General features: G+C 33.7%; 3 protein-coding genes, 1 long non-coding RNA gene and 1 pseudogene across 4 annotated transcripts; 4 read left to right on the forward strand and 1 right to left on the reverse strand.

Moving 5' to 3' along the window:
* The first annotated feature begins 648 nt into the window (after positions 1-648).
* LOC122583635 lies at positions 649-1,401 on the forward strand. The gene has a single exon (XM_043756019.1). The coding sequence runs from the start codon at positions 649-651 to the stop codon at positions 1,399-1,401; it is 753 nt and encodes a 250-aa protein (XP_043611954.1).
* Positions 1,402-5,815: 4,414 nt separating this feature from the next.
* LOC122582500 lies at positions 5,816-9,019 on the forward strand. Its single transcript, XM_043754903.1, has 3 exons — positions 5,816-6,089; positions 6,399-6,562; positions 8,682-9,019. The coding sequence occupies exons 1-3, from the start codon at positions 5,927-5,929 to the stop codon at positions 8,700-8,702; spliced, it is 348 nt and encodes a 115-aa protein (XP_043610838.1). The 5' UTR covers positions 5,816-5,926; the 3' UTR covers positions 8,703-9,019.
* Positions 9,020-9,815: 796 nt separating this feature from the next.
* LOC122580830 lies at positions 9,816-12,709 on the forward strand. The gene is made up of 3 exons (XR_006320890.1): positions 9,816-10,035; positions 11,341-11,423; positions 12,402-12,709. It is a non-coding gene; the product is annotated as an uncharacterized LOC122580830 (long non-coding RNA).
* Positions 12,710-15,090: 2,381 nt separating this feature from the next.
* LOC122582733 (L-type lectin-domain containing receptor kinase VIII.1-like) lies at positions 15,091-17,383 on the reverse strand. The gene has a single exon (XM_043755155.1). The coding sequence runs from the start codon at positions 17,359-17,361 to the stop codon at positions 15,262-15,264; it is 2,100 nt and encodes a 699-aa protein (XP_043611090.1). The 5' UTR covers positions 17,362-17,383; the 3' UTR covers positions 15,091-15,261.
* Positions 17,384-19,493: 2,110 nt separating this feature from the next.
* Positions 19,494-25,251, forward strand: LOC122581954 (annotated as a pseudogene).
* The last annotated feature ends 1,126 nt before the right edge of the window (positions 25,252-26,377 follow it).

The raw sequence follows: 26,377 nt of genomic DNA on the forward strand, positions 1-26,377 counted from the left end.
ATCATATCTTATTTAAAAGGTTTTGTGTTCAAGCCTTTAGAAAGACATAAGAAGTCCATTTATTAGGCTTGACTTGGTTATACTCATGTTCAAGTTTGAAGGGACAGAGTTTACCCCTATTAATCGTCGTGTTTTCGGACGGATTAGTAGAGAGTTTTCCCCCCATCGAATATTTGTTTTCGAGCTCTGTAGCGCGGACTCGGTTAAGACAACGTATGTTAGACCTCTCGCTGTTGAATCACGACACAAAGTTTCCAACGAAATTCGCCTAACAAAAAAAAAAAAATTAATGTAAATTTGTATTAAAATTACTGATATCATTCTTAAACCTTAAAGAAACTCAATCAATACTTTTAACTCTTCTTACTTACCTTAGTTATTACCAGTAATACGAACAACCTAAATAAACAAGATATATATTCTTTTTTGTTGTTTTATAGAAAGAGAAAGGACCAGAAAATAACATATGATAATATAAACAAAACAACCATAAATAACATATAGACAATAAACGTCATCCACAATATTAACCATCTCAAAAAAAAAAAAAAAACCCACCCACCTCCATCCCGGCCATTCTTTTGCATGAAGCTTTCTTAAACACACACTTAAAAACCCCCAAAATCCACACACCTACAAACGCACAAGATGAAAAATATACTTACAAAACCTATATCTAGTCCAGGTAGAATTATAGATGATCAATTCCAAAACATGCTTTTAAGAAGCAAGAGCAATAGAGGAAGTAGGTCACGTACTAATCCTATGTTTGTTGGCAAACCCAATACAAACAATAATAATGAAATTAATCAAGAACCATCTTCTCCTAAAGTAACGTGCATGGGTCAAGTACGCGTGAAGCGTTCAATTAAAAGAAAACAGACAAAAAAAACCACCCCTGGGGCAAACTGGCTACAGATACCCCGGGGGTGGTTACGAAAAAACAGTGTTTTGTTTTTTCGTTCTGCGGGGTGTTGTGGAAAATCAAGAAACGTACAAGGAGGACAAAATGAGATGGAAATTAATGAATGGCGAGTAAGAGAAATTGAAGATGTTATTGGAAATGGAAATGATGTTTTTGGAGAAACTGAAAGGGTTCCGAAAAATGCGTTTTTGTTGACAAGGTCTAGATCTGAACCGTTCAGATGTTCGGCTTTCGCAAACAAAATTTGGGAATCAAATATTGATGATGAAACAGGAGAGAAAGTGGGGGTTAAAGATGAAGTAAATGAAGGTTTTATAATAAATGGTGATATTATTGGGAAAGAAAATGGAGAAGATATTATTGTTAATAGAGTTGAAGAAGAAGAAGAATTTAAAGAAAAGCCACTGAATCTGAACAGATGTAAGTCTGAACCAGCAAGAACAGGGGATAAGCTTTTTATGAGTTTCACTCCATAAAAGTTAATGTTGGTTTTTTATTTTTTAGTTTAATATAATTTGTTTATTCTTATCGATGGTCAACGGTCAACGCACTGGTAAACCACCCTCTTTTAACTTGTGAACACTTTTCACTTGTTATAAATGGAAGGACGTGTTTTGCGTTGGAGTTTATGTTAGATTGTTAATCAGTATTAATTTTTATCGTGGCTCGTGATAAAAATTTGAAGGATGTTATGGAATGCTAACATTAAGAAAGAATTTCATGTATGTATCTCAATTCTCATGAATAACAAAATATCAAATATGTCCAAACTATACATTAACAAATATCATAGCAACATTTGAAGGGGATAGAAACGACAATGGTAATCTAATCCGTGGATATCTGCTCCTTCGGATCAATTATAGATAAGTGCGTATGAATAGACGAAATTGATAATTAACAGACGTAGATATAGATGTTTAGTGGAATTAATGGATCACATATGGACGATTATTTCACAAGTCTCCCCCTAGTTTATCTATAAACCAATAGACTAATTGAACGAACAACTTAACACGTCTATTGTTTACCTTCACCCTATTTGTAAAATTAACCTAACATCATATTTATATTGTAGAGATTATTGGTCGTTGTATTTTTTGCTTCACAAATTGCTAAATAATACTAGTAATACGTACAATATTACTGATTTTATTTATAGATAATGTTTTTCATCTTCGATCAGATTACCTAAAGTATGTATTTTACCATGATTATTTCTCAACTTTTATCCCGGTTATGTCAAGATGTTACCTAAAATGGTTCGAGCTTGAAATTTTAATATGAAAACATCAAATAGTCATATATTTCTCCTTTTTACTTTTTAAGTTCTTTTTTTCTTATAAGACATTAAATTATTTAGACTTAGGAAAAGGATTTTAATATTTTAGCTAAACATGTAATTTCATTCATTAATGGGCCGCAATATCAATGGGTTTTAGATAAAAAGATAACAATAATTTGAGCCTATGGGCCAAACATTTAAACTTGAAAGCGTTAGCACTTAGCAGCCAGGTGCCAGGAACCCTATGTTTTAAAACAGTAAAAACCATTGAAATATTTTTTTTTCTTATGATGGATTAATCAAAAAATTCAAAGGTTTTCTGGGAAGTGTTATTAACAAAATGATCAGCAGCACTCCTATATTTTACTCAATGTCTTGAGTTCAATCCTTAAAGATAACAACTCTTGTGGTTTTTTCTTCAAATACGTGTAACGCCCTATAGTCAACATCCCGTTGTCTAGGGTACGTGCAAGGTTTCACCATTTTACGGTGAGTTTTTCCCTGATGTCGTATCCGACTGAATATTTGGGAAAAAAATTTATTTAACAAAGCTAACGTTCTGGTAGCTATTTCAAGAACATTATTTGTCCACAAATACCAAGAGAAAACGTTGTTTCTTAAAAGTAGACAACTAGTGATTTCGAGAAAAGAAATACCTCTGATGCTCACATATGTATCTTCAATTGAACGACAACATCATTATTTTTTTTAATAAATCGTCAAATGTGCTTTAAAATAATATAGTATATTTGAATATTTTCACATGTAATGTTTTATATCTGCTGAATACTGGTACAAAATCTAGTTTGTTTGGACCACAAACGAAGAACTAAGAATTAAAGATAGATTTTATAGGATAAACCAATGAGATTGATGGAATGATGACTCATTAGTAAGATATTTGATCTTGAGATAGCAAATATAGGTTCGAGTCTCATTTTTTATATTTGTGAGATGGATTATTGGGGGATTTTGAATCCTAAACATATATATAGCTTAGTAGTATGAGTAAAATAATTTGCCCCTAAAAAAATGTTGAATGAAACCCGAGAATTTATAAGCTCCTATACTACCACCTAAAATACTCGATGGCTAATATAGAGAGTAGAGACCACATATACGAAGAAGAAACTTCTCTCTTTTTTTTAAGTGAGTTTCGATTCAGACGTGTTGGAGCCAATTTTAACCAGAGATTTTCTGGAGCTCCAACCCCCTCATCATGGAAATTTTCTTTGAGATGAGAACCTCAAGACTCGAACGTGAGACCTTGGGTAAACTCACCCCCAGAGCCCACATAATGGATTTAAAAGATACCTTTGACCACTGAGTTTTAAAGTCAAGTCTACAATATCAATTAGGTGTAGTTATGAATTGTATAGTTAATGATCCCTGTTAGGTGTATTAATTAATTTCATGGCATGGGTCCAAACCTTGAATATGGGAGATTAAATGTCGGTCCAGCCCTTTGTTTAGGACGGCAAACATTTCATACATTATTAGTAGCATGACAATGAAGGGGAAAAAAAAAGACTAGAATCCATTCATACGCTAGTCGTGACTCGCATACAACTTTAAATAGTCAAGACTTCTATAATTTACCAATGAAAATCTTTCTATTTAAGTCGTGTCGTTGTCAAAGTTTCACTTCAAATCGTAGCTATATCGAAATTCTATTTTTGCTTTTACGAGTTAATGTCTTCTGCTTCATATAACCTGAATATATTTCGATTAACTCATAGCGTTATCATGCTATATATTTTAATTGATAAAATTCCTATTTTAAGTTATCATTAAAGTCCGATATTACTATGATGAAATTTAGGACCACCATTATTAATAAGGCCAGGTCTCAGGATGTGCATACAAAAAGGACCGATCTTTTTTTGCATCTATGTCAGCCCAACCAATTTCTTTACATTTTGGGCCCACTATTAAAAGCCCATTTATAGTTTTTCACTACTTTTATAGTAGTTTTATTCAACATGTTGACTTTTCACTACTAGAGTAAATAAAAAGTTCTAAATTGTGAAAGAAAATACGGTCGACAGTCGGCACGTGATAGGTGATGCATTTTTTATTCATTTACTTTATTATTTTTATTGAAAATAATTAATCCTCCTAATTAAATAGTCTAATAATTTTTTTAACTATGAGATGATACATGTGAAAAAATCAGGGAGCAAAATTAAAAAAGAGAATTTAGTAGATACCACATGTCACCATTTTAATGTTTTAAGAGGATTATTAGGCTATTTGATTAGGAACATTTATCATTATATTAATTTATTATAAAAAACGATAAATACTCTTAAAGATTAACCTAAAAATCTTTTTAAAACTTTAAGAAGTTGACACATGTTATCACTAATTTTCTTTTTTAATTTTGCCCCTTAATTTTTCACATGTCATCATTAAGTAGTTAGGATGATTTTTAGGCTATTTTGTTAAGAGGATTAATCATTTCTCTTTTATTATATTATCTATTGAAAATTGAAAGACGGGCTAATTGTTGAATGAATAGAGAATTCACAGTCACATTCATTCAAATGGGTCGTATGCGCTAGAAGCCATGCTCCCCCACCTTTCTAACCCACAACAAGAAATACCCTCAAGATTACCTCGATGAGGAAAATCTCCAGGAAAAAAAAAAAAAATCAAACTCTAGACATCACTCAAAAGAAACAAAGCCACCAAGATATTAATTATAGGGATAATATACTATGCTGTTAATAGCAATCATCTTCCTCTCACAAACATCTTTCAGTTTATCACATGATAAAATCAATAATCATCCCTCCTGAATGTGAGGGCAACATCATCTAGCTAAATGCTGTTAACAGCATATTAGCTATCCCCTTAATTATAACATTTTTATTGTTAGTATGTCAAATGAATTATTTTTCTTCATGAAAATATCATAATTCAATTGTCTAATTAAATAACTTTTATATTCAACTAAGTTTATCATCATTTTTACTATTTAGAATATTAGTTACACTACCCTACTTTTTATAAATTTAACGTCAGGTTTTATTATTGTTAAGGCACTACTTATATCACAGCTAAAGTATCATTATTTATTTTAAAATAATTTGAAGACATCACTTGTAATTTGATATATGTACTCGATCATAATATTTCCTTTGTCATAAATATACCCCAGCATAATTTCATCACTTGACCAACTTATATCTTCCCAAAATACAAATATATATTTACAAACTAACATGCATGTCATATGAGATGAACCAATTAAATTAGTTCTTTTTTTTTCTATCATGTTTCTCTCTACATATTTTATTTGTGACATCTAAGTTTGTATAATTTTGTTTGTAAGTTATTTGTTGATGTAGCATTGCTTTTTTTCTAACTAATAAATAACGCTAGACACGTACTAAGGTAAATCAGAAAACCTTAACACACATATATCATATAAATAATTGTCAATCATATATACTATCCGTTTAAACAGATTTACTGCGCAACTTGATTTAGTAACATTGACAGTGCACCGGCCTACACTTATTATAGTAGTAGTATATAAAAGCTGGTCCATGATAGAGAAGATCGAACATACCAGTACACAAACAGCGTAGCAAAATAGCTAGCTAGCTATAAGCAATTAGTAGGCTGTGAAGATGGTGACCGTTGTTTGATCAAATATATATATTACTAGCTAGCTAGCTTCAATTCAAATTAACCACCATCCATTCCCCATGCCACCTGGCCTCCTCTATATATCCCCACCACTTGCTCGCTCATCATTCTCACACACACGTACGTACGTTCAATATATTGCGATGGATCTAAAGAGTTGCGTGATTACTCTTGTCCTTCTCTTCCTCTTACTCGCGGTACCTTCTAGCTCTGCTTCCAAAGGTTTGTTTATTTGGTTATAAGCTAGCTAGGAGTATTTATATGTATAGAAATGAATTTAAATATCTGTTCTTAATTAAGTTTTAATTTTACATATATATATTTTAAGAAACAGTCTCTCTATCTTGGACAGAATTAATTAAGTGTTGTTGTTGTCGTGTCGTTTTGTTTAGATGTGTTTATAAATTTTTGACACTTTTTAACTTTTTAAATGTGAAGTGAAATCGGAATTTAATGGATTATTCTTTTTAGTCATGACTTTTGTATGTGGTTAATTAATAAAGTTGATCATGATGATTTTGATATGTGTAGAGAGACTAGAGTCGGAAGTATATGAGATTGATTATCGGGGACCTGAAACTCATTCACATAGGCCTCCACCAAACCGTGGAAATACTAATAACGGCGTTCCTCGCGGACATCTCAAGAAGCACCAACGATTCAAGAGACAACCAACTCGAAATGCGATAAAGAAGGTTAGATATATACATATATAGCCATCTAACATTCTTTTAAATTCTATAAAACTCTAAAAATATATAGCATATAATATAATATAATGCTATATATGTAGCTCTATCTATTATGTACATACATAGTTTATCATATATAGTCGAGTAAGAATCAAATATTAATTACTTGAAATAAGAGAATAATTAATTAACAAGGTTGTCTTAAACCTTGTTATTCATCATATATATATATATATATATATATTAGTAGCTATCTTTTCAACATTATATGAACACTACAACAAATATGTTGTTTGTACGCACTTCTTTTACGCATTTCTTAAAAATGCGTAAAATTTTGTTAAGTTGTTTGCACTTAAATATGTGTATAATTAGTCTACATTAAAAAGTGCGAAAAATGTTACAAGTTTCACATTTAAAAGTGTGAAGAAAATTGTTTACACACTAATAAGTGTGTACAATTTTAGATTTATACGCGCTTTTAAGTGTAAAGATCATTTTCTTTGCGAATGATTTCTTCGCACTGAAAAATCATTTCTTCGCGGGTGAGTTTTACGCAAGCGCGAAGAAATCACTTGCGAAGAAATGATCTCCACACTTATAAGTGCATAAAATATAAAATTTGTACACACTTATTATTGTGTATATTTTTTCTTCACACTTTTAGATGTGAAACTTTTAAATTTTTTCGTACATTTTTATGTAGACTATTTGTACATATTTTTTAGTATGAACAATTAAACAAATTCTACGCACTTTTTAAAAATTGTGTAGAATTGACTAATTTGTTGTAGTGGACACATTCAGGGACTAACTTGCCCCCACTCCAAGTTTAGTACAATGTAATTTTTTAAAATTTAAATGGTATATTTGTAATTTCCTTGTAAAAGTAAGAAAAAATAAGTAGGAAATAAATATAAATGTCACCTTCATTGTCAACTTGTCATAAACTTATTATTTTGATGTCATTGGTCATCAAACATTAATTTTAAGATAGATTTTTTCATTAAGAGATTAAAAAACCCGAGTTGTTTTGATTTTTAATAGAAAGAATGAAGTATAGTTTAGAGAAAAAACTTTCGTTGTTTGGGTGTGTAAATGTGTAGTATATTATAGTGGAATTGTTTATAGAAAATGTATTTTCTTTTAATTTATTATATATATTTATCACAAACAATTAATTATAATTATCATAATGTAGAGAATATATATATATATATATATACAAGCTGATTACAGTATATCTAAAGAAGTATATTTTTTGAGTTTTTTGTATTATATGATTGAATACGTTTTCATTTAATAAGATCTTATTTGATACGTGTAGTCATTATTTATTAAGAAAAACTAGTATTTTTAAATATGTGTGTTAGACCTGGTGTAGATAACAAATTCTTTTGAGGGTCCATTTTCTATTTTCAAGCTAGGGCTCTTTTTTTTTTTTTTTTTTTTTTCATCGGATACGACTGTTATAAATATGACAAATAACTTTTAATTTTGCCCCCTTGCAAAAAATTTCCTGGCTCCATCCCTGGACACATTACAAACGAAATTGTTTATTAAGTGTTAGGCTGTTAGCACATTACAACATCTACATGTGTCATTTTTTCAAATGAACATGTCTTTGAAAATAGAGGTTAAGGTTTCGATCTTCACTTTCTGCAAAATGACCGGAAATCCTCTATAAGTAGTATCTTTAGGTGTACAACTATTTATAGATCATATCTCATGGAAGACGAGATTGAGTAAGTATTGATATGTTATAAATTGTATAGATAGATTGTATAGATGTCATTCCAAATAGAATTTAAACTAGTATGCTATATGTGCATATTTAATTACAATTTAATTTGCAAATCTAATATGCATGTCATGCAAGTACAAACTTTGTGATCGAATAAATTGTTCTATACATTAGTCCTTTTTAAGGACAAAGTTGGTACGTTAGCGAACAATTATTGTTGCTAGCTGTATTGGGAACATTTGTTCTTGATTGACACTTTCAAAACTACTTTGATAATAACTTGAGGCATTCACTTAATATACACATACAACTACGTTGTATATAAATATATCCGTTTTAAAAAAATAATAATCAATTGTCATATATGCTTTTGCTCAGGTAAAAAAGCTCAAAGGATGAAAATTATACATGCGTGCGATGGCGTGGCTCAAGTAAAAACTAAGTTTCTAATATATGGAGCGCTATTATATGCTCCTTAATTTATCTTGTTTGTGTTTACCCTTTAATTATAAGTTTTATAACATATGCTAAAATGGATGTGATTTATTGGTTATATATGTATCGGGTTAAAAACCGAACAATATAAATAAATCAAAGCATTTTAGCATATTATATTCAAGCTTGCAAATTCTCGCTTTTTTATATATGTCGTCGTATATGTTGTAATATTGGCATAAAGATATCAATGTAATATATGAATAAGTTCTCTTGTTTTATTCACTAGCCTTGTGCCCGCGCGATGCAACGACTAAACAATGATCACAATACAAAACATGAGACTAGACAAGAAGAGTTGAGAAAAAAGTGGTGAACGGTTCCGTAACGACGATAATTACAAACCAAACACTTGTGTTAATCCGTAAAAACTACCATGATATATTGATATTAAATAAAAGAATAAAAGGTTTTTTTTTTTTTGAACGGCGGAAGAAGAATAAAAGTTTATTACTTGAAATAATGCGTAAAAAAGCTATTCCTAAATTGACAAGACCATTTCTTAATATGTATCGACATATCGCACGTATACATCGAGATTAACAACACATCTCATTAATGATATCAACGTACGACTCCACTCCAAATGCTACTTACAAAGTAAAACAAAAAAGGAAGCAAGGATAAATCCGTAAGAATGCAAAAGCAACCACAAATGAATTATGTGTAACATTTGTAATTTTTTTTGACTCGTTTGACTTATTAAAAACGTAAAGTAATCGTAATTTATCTACTTCGACCCGTTGACTCGAACGTACTAAATGACTAACTAATTCATTTAGTCAAAACGATTAATGCTTTATTTGATGATTTGTTGTCGTGAAAGATACTGGACGAGACTTGGTAGTCATATTTAATCGATTTTGTAACGTAATGTGACGTTAGATTAAACTAGAGATGTATTCGGGTGATTCATGGGTCGACCCATGACCCATGAACCACCACTATTGACCCACCCTATCCAAGTATTCCATCTCACCCATTCATTCATTTCACCATCCAACTTTCACTCTTATCTCTCTTTCTCCCTCTCAATCAAATGCAAGACTTGCAAATTCTTGCAAATCTCTCTCTCTCATTAAATTCTCATCATTAAATGATTTTGAACAAAATTTTATATAAGAAATAACATCATTAACGTCTTCTAAGTATCATATCACAAATTCGGGTTCCTTGGTGCAAGAATTCATCATAATTGGGTCAATTTCGGGTTTGAGCTTTTAGTGGCAGATTTTTGGTAAGCAAATTATTCCTACATCTTTATTTCATGTTTATTATCATATCATTAAGTAAAACAAAGTAATCTTGGGTCAAATTGCAAGCCAAAACCCAAATTAGGGGTTTTGTGTATTAAATGGGTCAAAAACTAATATTTCGGGTTTGCGTATGTTATAAACCAATTTCTTGAGTGGGTTATGTTTTTGAACTTGTTTCTAGTCTAACACTTTCGATCCTTGGCCAAGATTCGGATTAAAACTCATTAAATCAAAAATTAGGGTTTTTGATATATGTTTTAGGTCAAAAACGGGTTTAATTGCAAAAATGATGATGCAAGATCAAATTGAAAGGAACTTTGGTTTTGTTAACGTCCATATAGATTAATGAAGCCTAAAACATCTCTGAATTTCCATCAAATCGATCCCTCAGCAACCAATTGGAGTTTTATTCATGAAAGTCAAGGTTGACTAAAAAGTCAACTGCAGCTTGTTCTTATTCTTGGCTGCCCAGATCCTTCCTCCCTTGCACCACCGTAGCTTACGCCCATGGTGGCGTAGGTTACGCCCTCCTGCTCCTTTGATTTTTACCTTACGTCTCCTTGCTCCTGTTTACGCCCCTTTAGGCGCTAAAACTCGTGTTTCCAGCCAACCGTAACCTACGCCGGTCATAACCGCAGCTTACGCCCCCAAGACTTTGGCCCACCGTACATTACGCCCCTACAGCCGTATATTACGCTCCCTGTTCTCTGTTGCACCGTATGCTACGCCCACCACCACCGTAGCTTACGGTGGTAGGGATTCTCCTTTTTTCTCAGAAACCTTCCTAGCTTCTTTCTTCCTCTTGCTTTGGTTCCAGGATCGTGTGGGGGCTCTGTTTGGCCTCTGTTAGTGTCATGTTCAGCTGGGAAGGGTGTGGAGAAGAGCCCTAAACCGATCGTGGTTTGTTCAAGAAGAATGCATTTATATATATATATATATATATGTATTTACGTCCCTTTTCCCCTTTTATTTTTCTGCATTTTAAATGGCCCATTCCAGCTTTCCTTTAGGCTTCCATTTGGGCTGAATCCTTGTACCTTGGCTGTCCAAATCGAGTAGATTATGGGTTCAAGGTCGGGCTTCTTAAAACGCCACCATGATCAAGAAATAACGAGCAAAAACCGATGTATAAACTATGTGAATTATATATATACATAAATACCAATATTAAAATGTGTATATATATATATGTATGTATGTAATAATAAGATGTCATGGCTTCATATTAATATGTAAATAAATATACATACTCATATTAATACGCATGTCATATAATATAATGATAGGTCGTGAGCATTGAGGATCTTTGAACGTTTGTAGCTTGTTGAATACTTGTAACTCAATCTCAAATTGCTCATAACCGGTAAAGGTGAGTTTCGTAAACCCTCCTTATTCAATTGAGATTTGGGCTAAAAAGTGTACATGTTTGTTGTTTGTTGCTTAATTGATTCATTAATTGTTCAATTGACGTAATGACTTGTTGCTCGGTTAACTATGCTTTCGATTATGATTATACGTTGTGATTTGGTTAGTTGTACATACATGTAAGACGATCTTACTTTTAATGAGTTGGAGATGTGGTCGGAAGGCTGCGGGTGACCCTATATAAGCATCAAAGATTCCTTAAAAGTAAAATCGTATGAAGTGTATGTGCATTGTGTTGTTGGTTGATGGAAAACGTTTTGATGGAACGAGACATAGGACATTACATGATAATATTTCCCCCTATAACGTATTATAGATTTGTGGTTGTGATAACGCTCAAGTCCATCTTGAGGGCATAACGATAAGTCCACGATTTGTGGTATAACGTTGTTGTTAACAATATTGTTTAACGTGTATATTGTATATGAATGTTTAGTTAAATCGTAACGTGATATGACGCATTTGAAATATATGTAAGTCGCCCCGTGATATGACGCATTTGAAATATATGTAAGTCGCCCCGTGATATGACGCATTTGAAATATATGTAAGTCGCCCCGTTATATGACGCATTTGAAATATATGTAAGTCGCCCCGCTATATGACGCGTTATTCATTATGTAAGTCGTGCCGTTATCGACGTTATGGGTTGTTAAACTCACGTTATGGATTGTTGAATCCACGTTATGGGTTGTTGAGCCTACGTTATTGAACGTTATTAATCGTTATATGAATCTTTGTTGTTAAATGTTGATTGTATTGATTTGTGATAACGTGAGACCTTTTAGGGTTTCCTTAGACGCGATTAGGTATTCTAATCCTCGTATATCGTTAACGGTTGTTATCCCGACACACTTGTTCCTATTACTTGTCCCTACGAACTCACCAACTTTATGTTAACGCGTGTTAGTACACTTTTCAGGTGACAGGTTAGCTCAAGGGCGTATTGGATGATTGACTGCTTATTTATGCTACACTTGGACTTCTTGGATCCGTGATTCATTTCCTGATTTGGGGTTATGCTTATGTGTGATCTGGTTACTTGCATTATTAAAGGGTTCGTATGGATTACTAGATCCCTTTTATGCATTTAGATTGCTCTACATAATTTCCATGTCGTGTTGTGCTGGTTGTGTAACCCTCATGATTCCGCCTTGTTGAGGTGTTACATTATGCACCTAAGGAAAAGAGAATTACGCAGATTATAATAAGATATGAAAGATACCACAAGTATTGACTATTGAAATTGTTAAGATTAGGAGCCAAAAACAGAAATGTGGCTCCTTCAAAGTCTACATTTTCCACAGTAGTTTCTACAAATTTTTCATAGAAAAGATTAAAAAAAAAAAAGAAAAAAGAACATTAATGGAAGTCATCAAAAACTAAGGTTATTTCAGCCGACCCTAAAGGAACAAAGTCCATGCTTGGCCATAAGAATTTCCACACATTTTGCTCCCAAATATGAGCACTCCAGCTTATAAGTTGAATGATGGCGTATCCATATTACGCTACGAAATGCCTGCCAAACGGACAAGTGCTAACCAGCAGCGTTACGAAGGAACCTGCGTGGGGAAGGCGCCCAGCTGAAAATAATACCCAAATAAAGAAGAGATTGCCTAAATTTCTTCTTCCTTAAAATAAGGACGATCAGTTCCTACTAATTTGGGAAGTTAAATCTATCCCCTTAAATCGTGGAAAACCTACCTACAAGGTTTTTTCCATCCTCCTATAAAAGGAGATTCATAAGACCTCACGAAACCATCATTCATTTACTCTTACTCATTCATAAACTCTATCAAACAGATCAGAGCACAAGCATTATGGCACGATTTTAATCGGCTGACAATCAAATCATAATTGATTGGCGTAAAGAGGCTTACACTCTACCATATGGGAATCACCAACGAATAGTCCAAAACCCCTCAAACCCCTTTTTTTTAACCCTAGCGCGTTCTGGTGCACAAACATTGAACCTTTAACAACCATTGCTCCATCAATTTAGAGTACACCGTCAGGTACCACCGTACCACTGTTCCATCAGCAACTCAAGGATTAGTCCAATTCCGCTGAGTCCTTCTGTCCCAAGCTCCCCCATCCCAAGAAACCATAATCATTGAGCCATGTTATATAAACATAACAGAGTTACATTTATAGAAGCCATCTATAAAAACATCAGCAAATGTTAGTAGAGTAGTTGAAATGCACATAAACAATCTACTCTTCAAATTTAGGTATCCATGGAATTCACTTATAAACTTAGAATCATTGTGGCCATCTTGATAGTCTATTTTATTTTAACCTCAACAGAAAACTTGACATAATAAAAACTCTGAAGTAAAACATTAGGTCGTTTGACCCCAAACGTTGAACAATATGACTTGAAAGCATGCATTCTTGGTCGTTCAATACTACAGGGGAGTTCATAAATAGTTTTAAAAAGTTTACCTGTACAAAAATACCCTTTTTGACAAAACCCATTTTACCGAATTACCAAACCCACCCATGGTGATAGGTCTAATTCCCAGTAAAAGGTCTTGTTTAGACAGTATGTAAGATGGACTATATTTGGTACTCATTATAGATAAAAACACCAAAACTATAGACAAAAAGTTTTTCATGTCAATTTTGCCACGTTTAAGAAAAACCATTCAATCACTCCAGGTGTTCTTCCCCTTCGAAATAAAACAACAAATGCCTTCATCTTCTGGCACATATCAATTACCTGCAATTCATAATTTACATAAACTGTTCAGAATGCACTTTATTCACATAAATAATTTAATGAATATTCAAATGTTTTCTTTCTTCCATTAGTTACCGTTAGATACTTTCATTAACTCTTTGTTTTCAATTGGTATAAGAAGTTGTCCTTACCGATGAGGCTTCAACCTCTGCAACCCATTCATAGCCTTTCACCTCCTCGTTGCAACTGATCACGGTATTTTGCTGCTTCAGTCTTGTCTACAAATACGTATTCAGAAACTTAAGGGGGTGTTTGGCAGGAGTGAATAAAAGAAAATGGAAATGTAATAGAGAATGAATATAGTGGGAAAGAGAATGAGTATTTGGAAAGAGAATCGATTCCGTCGTTTGGTACAAGTAGAGAATGAATATATAAAAAATACTAACTTTTAAATAATAATCAAATTTAATACATATAACATCATTAAAACAAAAAAAAATTAATAAATTTCCATTCCCATCAATTCTCTACATTTCATAGAGAATTGAGGAAATGGAATCGATTCTCTATTCTCGATTCTCTTTCTCATTCTCTATTACAACCAAACATGAATAGTGTTTTTCATTCCATTTCCATCCATTCCATTCCATTGTACCAAACACCCCGTTAGATGTAAAGTATGTAATGCCTTCAATACGTAATCTCCAAATACTTAATCTCCTATCATTAAGCTAACCCAAAATTGACAAACTCAATTTTTATAACTTTGCATATAATGCCTTCAATACGCCTTCATTTTAGACATGTAAATTGTGAAGTATGTAACCATTTTGACTTGGCTTTCCTTAATTATGTAAAGAGTGTAAATTATATACTTGACCAGTTGGCCCATATTTGGCCTGTACACTTCTGCAAAATCTGCGATGGCTTCACATTAATCAATTATTGTCCATTTCAACTAATCAAATCAATTACATTGCACTATATATCAACCAATAATGAATCAATAAATAAGTATACAATAAGTCACAATCCTGTATAATATAAACCGACCCAAATTCCATGGATTTTGGAGTGGGTTGTGCCATTTGGGTTAGGGTTAAACCATGTCCATCCCACTACCATTGAAGCTATGTTCTGATGAGGAAGTTGAAATGTTAACCAGCCCATTCAAATCAGACACACTATCTTGCAACTTCAATAGCAAATGTGAAGTACTAAAACTTATTGATGGCTTGGCCCTCGACACCACAGGCACCTCAGCCTCACCCACTAGCATTTGAACCACATTTCGCATTGTGGGCCGAACCATCGGGTCTGGGTGTGAACACACCAACCCGATTAACAACACTTTCAGCATCTCGGCCTCGTCAAACTCCCCACACAGCCGCGGGTCAGCCGCAGCCAACAACTTCTCTTCTTTATGCAAACCCCATACCCATTCCACCAAATTACGATTCTCCCTCGTGTTTGTGACCCCAGTCGCCTCTTTCTCAATGGGACGACGCCCGCTAGCCACTTCTAGCACAACCGCACCATAGCTAAAAACATCGGTTTTGTCACTAGCCCGGCCCGTTAACAAATACTCAGGTGCTAAGTAGCCCATCGTCCCAGCCGCCATGGTGGCGTCTGGTGACTTATCATGCTCAATCTTTCTAGCCAACCCGAAATCACCCAATTTCGCATTGAACCCTTCATCTAACATGACATTACTACTTTTCACATCTCTATGAATAACTTGATTTTCACATTCTTGATGCAAATATGCCAATGCGGATGCCACACCCATCAAAATCTTGCTCCTATGAACCCACGGCAAGACCATTTTCGACTCAAATAACGCCTTATCAAGTGACCCATTTGGCATCAAGTCATACACAAGCAAAATTTCACCTTTTTCATGACACCAACCTTGCAACCTCACTAGATTACGGTGTCTAAGCGTTCCTATTATCGATAACTCGGATAAAAACTCAGCCATTCCTTGCCCACCACTATGACTACACCTCTTCACAGCCACAACCTCACCCGAAACCGATAACACACCCCTATAAACAGTCCCAAATGCTCCATGCCCGATCACCCGGGTCGGGTCAAAAGATTTTGTAGCTAGTTTTAGCTCTTTGTACGAAAACTCTTTAGGGGTTTTAATAATTTCACTATCAAAAAGTTGTGGCTTTTTGGACTTTTTAACTTTTCTGGTATAAACCCATATTAAAAACATTGTACATAATGCTAAAAAAAATGCACCTGCTGTCACAACCCCCACAACAGCCCCTGCTCCTTCTTTACACAACTTATTACATTTACTTCTCTTCTGTGTAGATGGGCGAGCCCGAGTTGACTCGGTCGGTGCTATGGACGGTGGCAGCGTGTCAACCGAGTCAAAGTTCGGGTTTGTTAAATTAACGGTTGGAGGAGGAGAGCTCGGTGGACTGTCATCAAAAGATGAAGTGAAAGTCCACCATTCAACCGAGTGGACTTCAGTACTACCCTGAGTCGACCCGGTGAAACCAACAAACATGAACTCGTTTACGTATTTATGAAGATCAACTGAAACTGATAAAACAGGCGAATTCGGTTTCGCATTCGAGTACGAAACCCAAACATCGAGTTGCTGAGTTGACCCGTTGAACTCGACCCACGAGTTAACCTGATCACCACTTGTTAAATCCACATTAATTATATCCAAATCCGCAACATGACTTGAAATCATTGAATTTAAATCCACACCCAGATGGTTACCATTAATATCATTAAATTCAACATCCATTAATGTATCAAATTCAATACCAACTGCCCCGGTGGGTATTCCCAGGTACCCACCAGCGTCCCCAACCGTTCCGTCCGTTGGGGACATTACAAAAGACAAACCACCCCCAACTGAGCCCGGACTCAAGTTGGGGATGGAAAACGAGAAAAAACAAGTGAAACTTGTTACAATACTGCTTTCGGGGCGTTTAAACCTGATAGGTTTCTTGTATAAGACCGCCCCGGAACCAGAACTCGGGACAGTTAAGTCTCGAGTTAGTTTTATACTCGTATTTACCAAATGGGCATCACCTAATAAATTTAAGGTGTTTAGAGAAAGTGATTGGAAGTCGAATGAGATTGCTTCCCCGGATACATTGTTGGAGAAACAAGTTGTTAATATGAGAAAATATGATACGAAATAAGTAAAGAAATTTGATGAAAGCATAGCTATATCTTCTGTATGTATATGTGTGACATTATAAAGTTTGGAAAAGAAAAATGGTAAGAGAAAGAATTGTGATGATGAAAAGATTATTGCAAGAAGGATATAGGTGGCTGAGTTGGCAGACACGTGTTAGACATAACGGTCATATTTCTTGGTACATGCTATGAGATTTTTTTTATTACTCGTGTCTGTTTGACTATTGTGCATTACTTTCCACGTCATGCAATTTTTTAATAATACGACAAGCAATGTAGATCGTTGAGAGAATATCGTTCATAGGTTTGTCAAATATGAAAAGATTCATAAAAATTTAAGCCATAAGTCCTTAATTACATACAGAGTATTACACAAAATACACGTGTGAAGTCCATTATGCATATCTTAGTCTTGTATATTTATAACTAGCTAAGCAATTCGGGTTCAACTCGGGATTTCAATAAAACTTTTGTCAATAATTTTTTGATTCGTTTGTGTAATCCAAATAGACCTAATATTGAGTAAATCGGTTGCCGATGACACCTCTAAGAGATTAACCATCTTTTCTAATAATTTTAAAAGAAAGTTATATGAAAATGTTATAAACACTTTTGAAGGATAAACATTCAAATCTAGCAAGTTAAATGAGAAAGATAAACCTTATAACAAGTGAGTCTTAGAAATATTAAATCAAATTAAAATTACACAAAACCCAAATGAAAATTTTAATGTTTAGAATAAGTAAACAAACGCAGGAAAAAAATAAACTACTTCGAATAGAACAATTATAGCCAATTAAAAACAACATAACTTTTTTTTTATATGAGAAAGATAAACCTTATAGCAAGTGAGTCTTAGAAATATTAAATCAAATTAAAATTACACAAAACTCAAATGAAAATTTTAACGTTTAAAATAAGTAAACAAACCCAAAATTAAAAATAAACTACTTCGAATAGAACATTTATAGCCAATTAAAAACAACATAATTTTTTTTCTTATTATTTATAACAATGAACGGAGTTTGTATATGAATGAAATCTATTATAATATAAATGAAGGTAACATGAAACAAATATTAAAAAAACCTTACCAATTTTTAATCAATAGATTTCTATGAACAAAAAAATTATATGAAAATATTATAGATATATTTGAAATATGAAAAGATAAGTAGAATATTAAAAAATAAAAAAAGAAAAAGAAAAACACACGATGTCATAAATTTTTAAAAGGTAACTTAAAAATAGGATGTTAGCTTGCCACATAGGTTTTTTTCTAAAAATATCTTCTAAAAACAATTTTGTTTTATTAATATAAGAGATATCGTCTTTGTCATATATTTTCGTATTTTGACGGATGATAATTTGATGGTGAAAAGAAAGCGAAGCTATCAAAATATATGTGAAATAGATCGACAACATATTTATGCTTTGTCAATACTTATTATAGACTATGAATCAAATACTTATATGTTTTGAATCAAATTAACAACAGTTATATAAGAAAAAAAAAGTCATATATCATTTTGTTTCTACAAAATATAAATACGACCATAATGTGACCTTCATCTCATAGAGTTTTATAAGCCCAATACACATATGAGTTTATTTCTTAAGTTTCAAAGTGTCCAAAGTTGTTTATCTGCCCATACACAATAAAAGTAGTATAAGTTATACTTCCTAATACTTTAGTGCTATTAATTTGATCAAAATATTTATCTTCATTCAATCGAATATAAGGTCATACTTCGTGTCATTACTCATTTCATCTTTCTAAAGTTATTTTCACTCAAATTAAAAGGTTGATGAAACGTGTCAACAATTTCACACGATATTTTCTCTGTTTAGTGACAAGTCCAACAAGCATGAACTTATAAAGAAGCAATTTAAATTTTAACAACAATCAACTGCGCAAAACATAAACAAACACCAAATTTGTATCTAGACAATAACAAAATATCCGAATATAACTCAAACAAAATTCAATTAAATGGAGTAATAATAAGCCGGGTCTTCTTTAAGGGCAACAAACGTATATAAATCCGCCAATGTACCCCTGACCCAAACGTATATAAATCCGGACCTTTGAAAGACAAATTTATAAAATAAATAAAAAAAAGTTAATTAAAGTTGGCAAGGTTTTATCGCGAAGAACCCCAACCGACACACAATCAGTCTTCACAACTCCTTTTTTAGATCTTCATTCATTCACCCTCTAATTTCTCGATTCACGGTTCGTTTTTTTTTCCCCAAATATATATATCTATTATATTGCTCATTTTTTTTAATAAAAAAATTAGGGTTTCTGTATGATTTCTGAATTTGCATATATAGTTTATATACATTATTGATTCTGCTTTATATTCGAATTAAAATAAAGTTTGTTTATTTACATATTTGTGCGGTTAGTCATAATTTTAGTCGAGTTGATGACCGATGAGCGATACAGAAACTTTAACTTATATTACTGTGAAGTGATTAGTGTGACGCTTACGAGTCGTAACGAGATTACTTTAGACTACTGTAGGAAATGCTACTTGATATACACCTTAGTTATTTCTGTTAATGTTTGGTTTCAGGTCGACCGTCTTGCTACATACGTTTCTTTGCATTTGATATATTAAGTCAATATGGATAGAGAGCGGTCCAGTAGGAAACGTGGTAGAAGTGTTGAGACTAGGGATCAGGACGAGTCTCCATTGGGTGAGAAGTGGGAGGGGGAATATGATGATGTGGAAAACGATAAATTACGAGAGTCGAAGCATCGTAGCAAGGAGAAAACTAGGAGTAGTCGAAGAGAAGGGAAGGATCACAGAAGTAGAGATCGGAAAAGGTCAAAGGTTAGTGAGTCTTTTATAGAGAGAGACAGAGAGTCTAAAGGCTCTGTGAAAGATGGTGGCAGAGACCGAAGAAAGGAAGATGGAGATGGTCGAGATAAGAAGAGGGGCAGAGATAAGGTGAGAGAAAAAGAAAATGATCGGGAAAGGTATCGTAAAAGGGGATCTGACAAAGGAAAGGAGAGGATAGGGAAAAAGGAGAGAGAGAAAACGAATGATCGCGAGAAAGATAGAGATACACATGGGAACGGGGATAGGAATAGAGAGATGGAAAGAGATAAGGTGACCCGAAAGCAACATGTCGAGTCTCATGACGGAACTAAAGATTCGGGAAAGGATGTTGTAGATTCAGTTTCGAGGAGGGTCAGTACAAGGATACAAGTAAGCATGGTACCGGGTCTCATCGTGACAGGGATGACAATAATACGTTTAAGAATGAAGCCAAAACTGATGGTGAACATGGAGGATCTCAGCCTTCTGCATCTGAACTCGAAGACCGCATTAAGAGGTGAGAAAAATACATCATAAATTCTTTATTTTCTGTTCACCTCATTTTGTCACAGTGTTAGGCGCCTACTAGATTTTTTTTGCCTTTAAATTCTTTAGTTTTAGTCTTTGTTTCTTGAATATCATCATGAAGTGGGTGTCTTAAAATACGCATGCAAAGTCATTACGTTTTCAGGCGTTTTCTGTTTTCTGATTGTTGATACATGTTGCTCCTTGGTTAGGATGAAGGAAGAACGGATGAAAAAAGAGTTAGAAGACCCTTCATATATATTAGCGTGGGTTAGTAAAAACCGAAGGCTCGAGAAGAGAAAAGTAATACAATTATCAAAGATGCTTGTTGTATTTTTTTCGACATGTTTCTGTATGTGAATTCTACTAGTTTCTTATTTGCTAAATATTGTGAAATTTCAGGACAATCAAGGAGACGTTGAAGATGAACCGCTAGCTTGCCAGCATACATCTAGTATGATCCCCTCTCTACACATATATCAATTACTATAGATATAGATTGCTAGATACAGAAAACTACTCATTTGAACCTGTTCAGAAATTGTCTGACACGATTGATCAAATATAACACGCGATAACAGAGTGTCCATTGGTGTGCTTATGCTTCTTTTATTCTTTTGTGTCGTATATCTGAGATCCTCATAAAATTTCCTTGAACTTATGTTGGCAGGTGACCTTGTTGGGTTTAAAGTCCTTGATGGCCTTGACAAAGTCATTGAAGGTGGTGCAGTTGTTTTGACACTGAAAGATCAGAGCATACTTGCTGATGGCGACATAAACGAAGGTATATTAGTTTTTTTCTATTTTAGTTGTTCTTCAGCTTCTTTATGTTTCATCTTTAGTGGTTTTCTGCTGGATCCAGATTTCCTAAGGTGACTTTACATTGTATACACCAGAGATTGATATGCTTGAAAATGCGGAGATTGGTGAGCAGAAGCGGAGAAATGAAGCTTATAAGGCTGCTAAAAAGAAAATTGGAGTCTATGATGACAAGTAAGTGCAGCTATTGAATATTGTTCTGGTTTTCTAGAGGTGGAAATTTCAACCCATATATGCATGGGTTGATTCAAGTTATGTTTGATCTAACAGGTCAAACGGATAACATAAAGGATACGAAATGTGATATGGTTAGGCTCAGGTGCCAATCGCCTAAAGTGTATATATTATGCATGGACTTATTAAACCCACTTACTGAAATAGATTAGATGATTATTAATGTATACAGCTTTTGTAATTATGTTTGACCCTGAAACACCAACGCTTCTGGACAAAAAGTGCTCCAGATCAATCTAGTCTCAATAAGTATATATCCATTCCCCATTTTGTCATGTCTATTCGTTTAGTAATGCTTTCATCAGCTAATCTTGCTTTTTTTGGTTATTTTACCTTGCAGGTTCAATGAAGACCCTGGATTTGAAAAAAAATTGCTCCTACAATATGATGACCATGTCGCGAACGAGGTAATCGATTTGATTCGTTTTTTTCACTGGAATATATATAATATATTTTTAACATATACTTTCTTTTCAGGGTGTAGTTCTTGATGAAAGAGGGTGCTTTAGAGGTGAAGCTGAGGAAAAACTGAAGGAGGTAAATTTTGCCAATTTTGTTCGTTTTATAATTGTTCTATTATAGTTCATTGGTAACAATCCCCTTCCAACCCGAAGGGAGAAATATGGTTTATTTTAAATAGCAAGTGTGCATATGTAATGTAAGAAGCAGATTTAAGTTTGTTTGTTCTTGAACACAAGAATTTCACTTGAAAAATTAGGACCGGAACTTATAAAAAAAATAAACAAATCCATGACATTGTTGACATGTATTATTTTAGTCGCTGAATTGTTTACATGAGTGGCAACATGAATCTAATAATCAACAAATGTTTGACCAGAAATTTGCCGTTCAGGTTATGAAAATGCTTTGTCTGGTAAAAGATTGAAATTGAAAATACAGTAGTACATTGTTTGGTCAAAAAAGTTGGTTACATACCTCAATAAAATTTGAAAGTCCATTTCATTCTTACGCACCATTGCACTTAACAGTTGGCGGTTTGGTTCATAATGTTTTTGAAGGGATAAATTGCTAAAAAGTGATTTTTCTTTTGTGCAGCTCCGGAAAAGGATAGATGGTGCATCTGTGACCACCCGTTTTGAAGATCTTACATCAACTGGAAAGGTCTCAACAGACTATTATACTACCGAAGAGATGATGAAGTTCAAGAAGCCCAAGAAAAAGAAAGCACTGAGGAAAAAGGATAAGTTGGATATTGAGGCCCTTGAGGCAGAAGCTCGGTCAGCAGGGTTGGGTGCTGGAGATCGTGGTTCACGGGCCGATGGAAAAAGGCAAGCCCAAAAGGAGAAACAAGAGAGATCTGAGGCTGAAATGAGAAGCAATGCATTCCAATCTGCATATATTAAGGCAGCTGAAGCATCTAGAGCCCTGCAAATGGAGCAAACTGTTGCTGTTCAAAATGAGGATGAGGATACTTTAGTTTTTGTTGACGATGATGAGGATCTTTGTAAATCATTACAAAGGGCAAGAAGAGTTGCTCTGAAACAGCAAGATGATGGGCCCCAGGCAATTGCTCTACTTGCATCTTCTACATCCAGGAAAGCAGATGCTGAAAATGTAGAGTTGCAAGAAAACGAATCTCAAGAAAATAAGGTTGTTTTTACAGAGATGGAGGAATTTGTATACGGTCTTCAGCTTGATGAAGGTATTGTGTTATATTTTTATATAGGCTGCCCCACGTTTATTTGTGCATACAATAGAGGTGGCAAAGTGGTAGGGTTGGACAGGTAGGATTGGAGGTCAGAAGGGGTTCAATTTAAAACACGTATCTCTTTAGTGCAGTCCAAAACATTTTGGGTGAGGGTAGAGGGTTAAATACTATTCCATATGTTGTTAATTTTTAAAATTGTTAATAATAGATGTGACCGCAAAAGTTATTTAAGACTGTAAGTATGAAAGATACTGACTTTTGTTGATAGTGTACCATATTCTATAGATGTAATTACATCTTATATTCTTATTCATAACATTTACTGCTGTAATCAGCAAAATGCTAAAGGGATATTGGTGGGTTTGGATTTTACTTGTTGAACTTTGCTAGAGATAGAACATAAGTGCATTCTACACTGCTACACTTGAAACAAACATGATAATGGAATAAAATGAATTGTTGCATTGCATTACCTCGCTCAATTTATTCAACTAAACAGACCCCGATATGTGTGCAGTTGCTTTGAAAATGTATGTATTCACGTTTCTGTTCTTTTATGGTTTCAGAAGCTCATAACCCTGATGCTGAAGATGTTTTTATGGAGGAGGATGTAGCACCTCCATCATCTGATCAAGAGCTTAAAGGTAAAGATGGTGTCTGGGAAGAGGTGAAAGATACTATTCAGGATGAAAAGATGGCAGATGAGCCGCAAGATGTGAAGCCAGATGACACAATTCATGAGAGCTCACTTGGAAAAGGGTTAGCTGGTGCACTTCAGCTACTTAAAGAACGCGGAACTCTTAAAGACACTGTTGAATGGGGTGGTCGGAATATGGACAAGAAAAAGAGTAAACTCGTCGGCCTTGTTACCGAGAATGATGATAAGAAAGAAATCCGTATTGAGAGGACGGATGAACGTGGAAGAACTGTAAGTACCCTCTACAAACTACAATCACTAAATTCTTAACTATTTCTATCAAGTTTCTGTGAAGCTATAATTGGAGGTGATTATTTTGACCAACTACTTTTGAGTGGGTTGATTTGGGGTGTTTTCAATTTGGTCAAAATGAATTGTTTTACTTTAATATGTGTACACGTGGAACGAATTGAAAGGCCACCCATAGTCCATATATAATAAAAATTTAAAAAGATTTGGGTATTTATTATATTAAAAATGATTTTGTAATCATAATTTAAAACAAACTATATATAGAATTTCAGAGAAAGTGTACAATGAGTGTATTGCTGGATGAACCCCACCTGGTTTACTTTGACCCTTTACTAAAAGACCTGATTCAGCCTCCTTTGCTTGCCCTTTCATATTGAACGAAGTGAAATAATAATTGGTGGATACTGTGAGGGTTTTTATAATCCCATTTCATGCAGAAATATTGAATGTTATCAATAACTTAGATTCTTCTGTTTTATCCAGTTGACTTACAAGGAAGCCTTTAGATTGTTTTCACATAAATTCCACAACATGGGTCCTGGCAAAAAGAAACAAGAAAAGCGGATGCGCCAATACGACGCGGAGCAGAAGGTAAAGCAAATGAGAAATGCAGACACACCATCGATGTCCGTTGAGAGGATGAGGGAAGCTCAATCTAAAATGAAGACACCTTATCTTGTTCTTAGCAGTTAAGTCGAACCAGGGTATGACTGAGCATATTTAATTGCTTGTTAGTGCTTCTTTATATTATACGAGTAGTATAAAAACTAATCTATATATAATCGCATCTCTCATTTTACTAACTTTTTAACAAGGATGTATACTCTTTATATGGTATAGAAGTATAGATAAAAGTAAGGCAAGCACATTATGCTTTTTTCCCCTTTATTCCTTGACATGTAACGGGTTCAGTTTTATGCATCACAGTTGTATCGTTCTTGAAGCAAACGAGGATGTGTTTTCTAATTGTGTATTAACCTTCTACATCGGCCTTTTTCGAACAATATATCGCCGTTTTGGAATGCCATATATTTTAGTTCATCTGTACAATCACGATGCCAAGGCCAAATACTACATTATTAGCTCACCGTAATTTGCAAGTTCTTGGTGTTTGGTATAAAAATATGTAAGAGTGTGTAATAAGTTTCTTTATAACACCTTTATACTCTTAACGGTAAAAAGCTTACAAAAGCTCAAAGTTGGATATAATATAATTTTTCAGAGATAGAAAATCAAAAGACTTGATATTCATCAACCTATTGCTCTTGTTTTCAATTTATCTTTACACTAAAGTAATATATTTTGCTCAATTTTAAGCTTTTAAAAGCTTTTTCAATTGGAGTGGAAAGTTTTCTGTAAAAAACCTTTCACACATTCTTACATAAGTTTTGACAGATTTTTTTTAAAAACAATCATAGGAGATGTGGAGATGCTTTTATAAAGTTATAAGCCCAATACAATCTAAGTTTATCTATTAAGTTTCAAAATGTCCTAAAGTTGTTAAAAAAAATTGGCCCATACGTCCATGTCGTAGTGCTATTAATTTGAGCAAAATATTTATCTTCGTTCAATCCAATATAAGCGCTTCGTGTCATTACACATGTCGTCTTTCTAAACTCTAAAGTGATTATTACTTGTGTCTTTTTCACTTACTCTTTAATGGTGAAATCAATCAATTATATGAGTATTACAATATGACGTAATAATAATTTCTTGTAGCGCAGATTATAAAAAATTATATCTAACATTGTCTATTTTAAAATTTTAGATGTGTGATTGATGTAATAGGACCGATCAAAAATAAAACTAAATACCTATAACTAGTATGGGTAAGTCGAGTATCGTATTTTCAGGGAATCATGGGAAAGTTTTAAACAAGTTACAAAATTGATTAAAGTAGACATAAACTTAAAATCGATTGTTTGATTGATTTGATTAACAACTAAAGTTGATTATAAACTTAACAAAATAATTCAATTAAATAAAGGGGATCATTCTCATGCTTCAAATTATG

This window comes from Erigeron canadensis, chromosome 9, assembly GCF_010389155.1.
Source record: "Erigeron canadensis isolate Cc75 chromosome 9, C_canadensis_v1, whole genome shotgun sequence".
NCBI lineage: Eukaryota > Viridiplantae > Streptophyta > Magnoliopsida > Asterales > Asteraceae > Erigeron > Erigeron canadensis.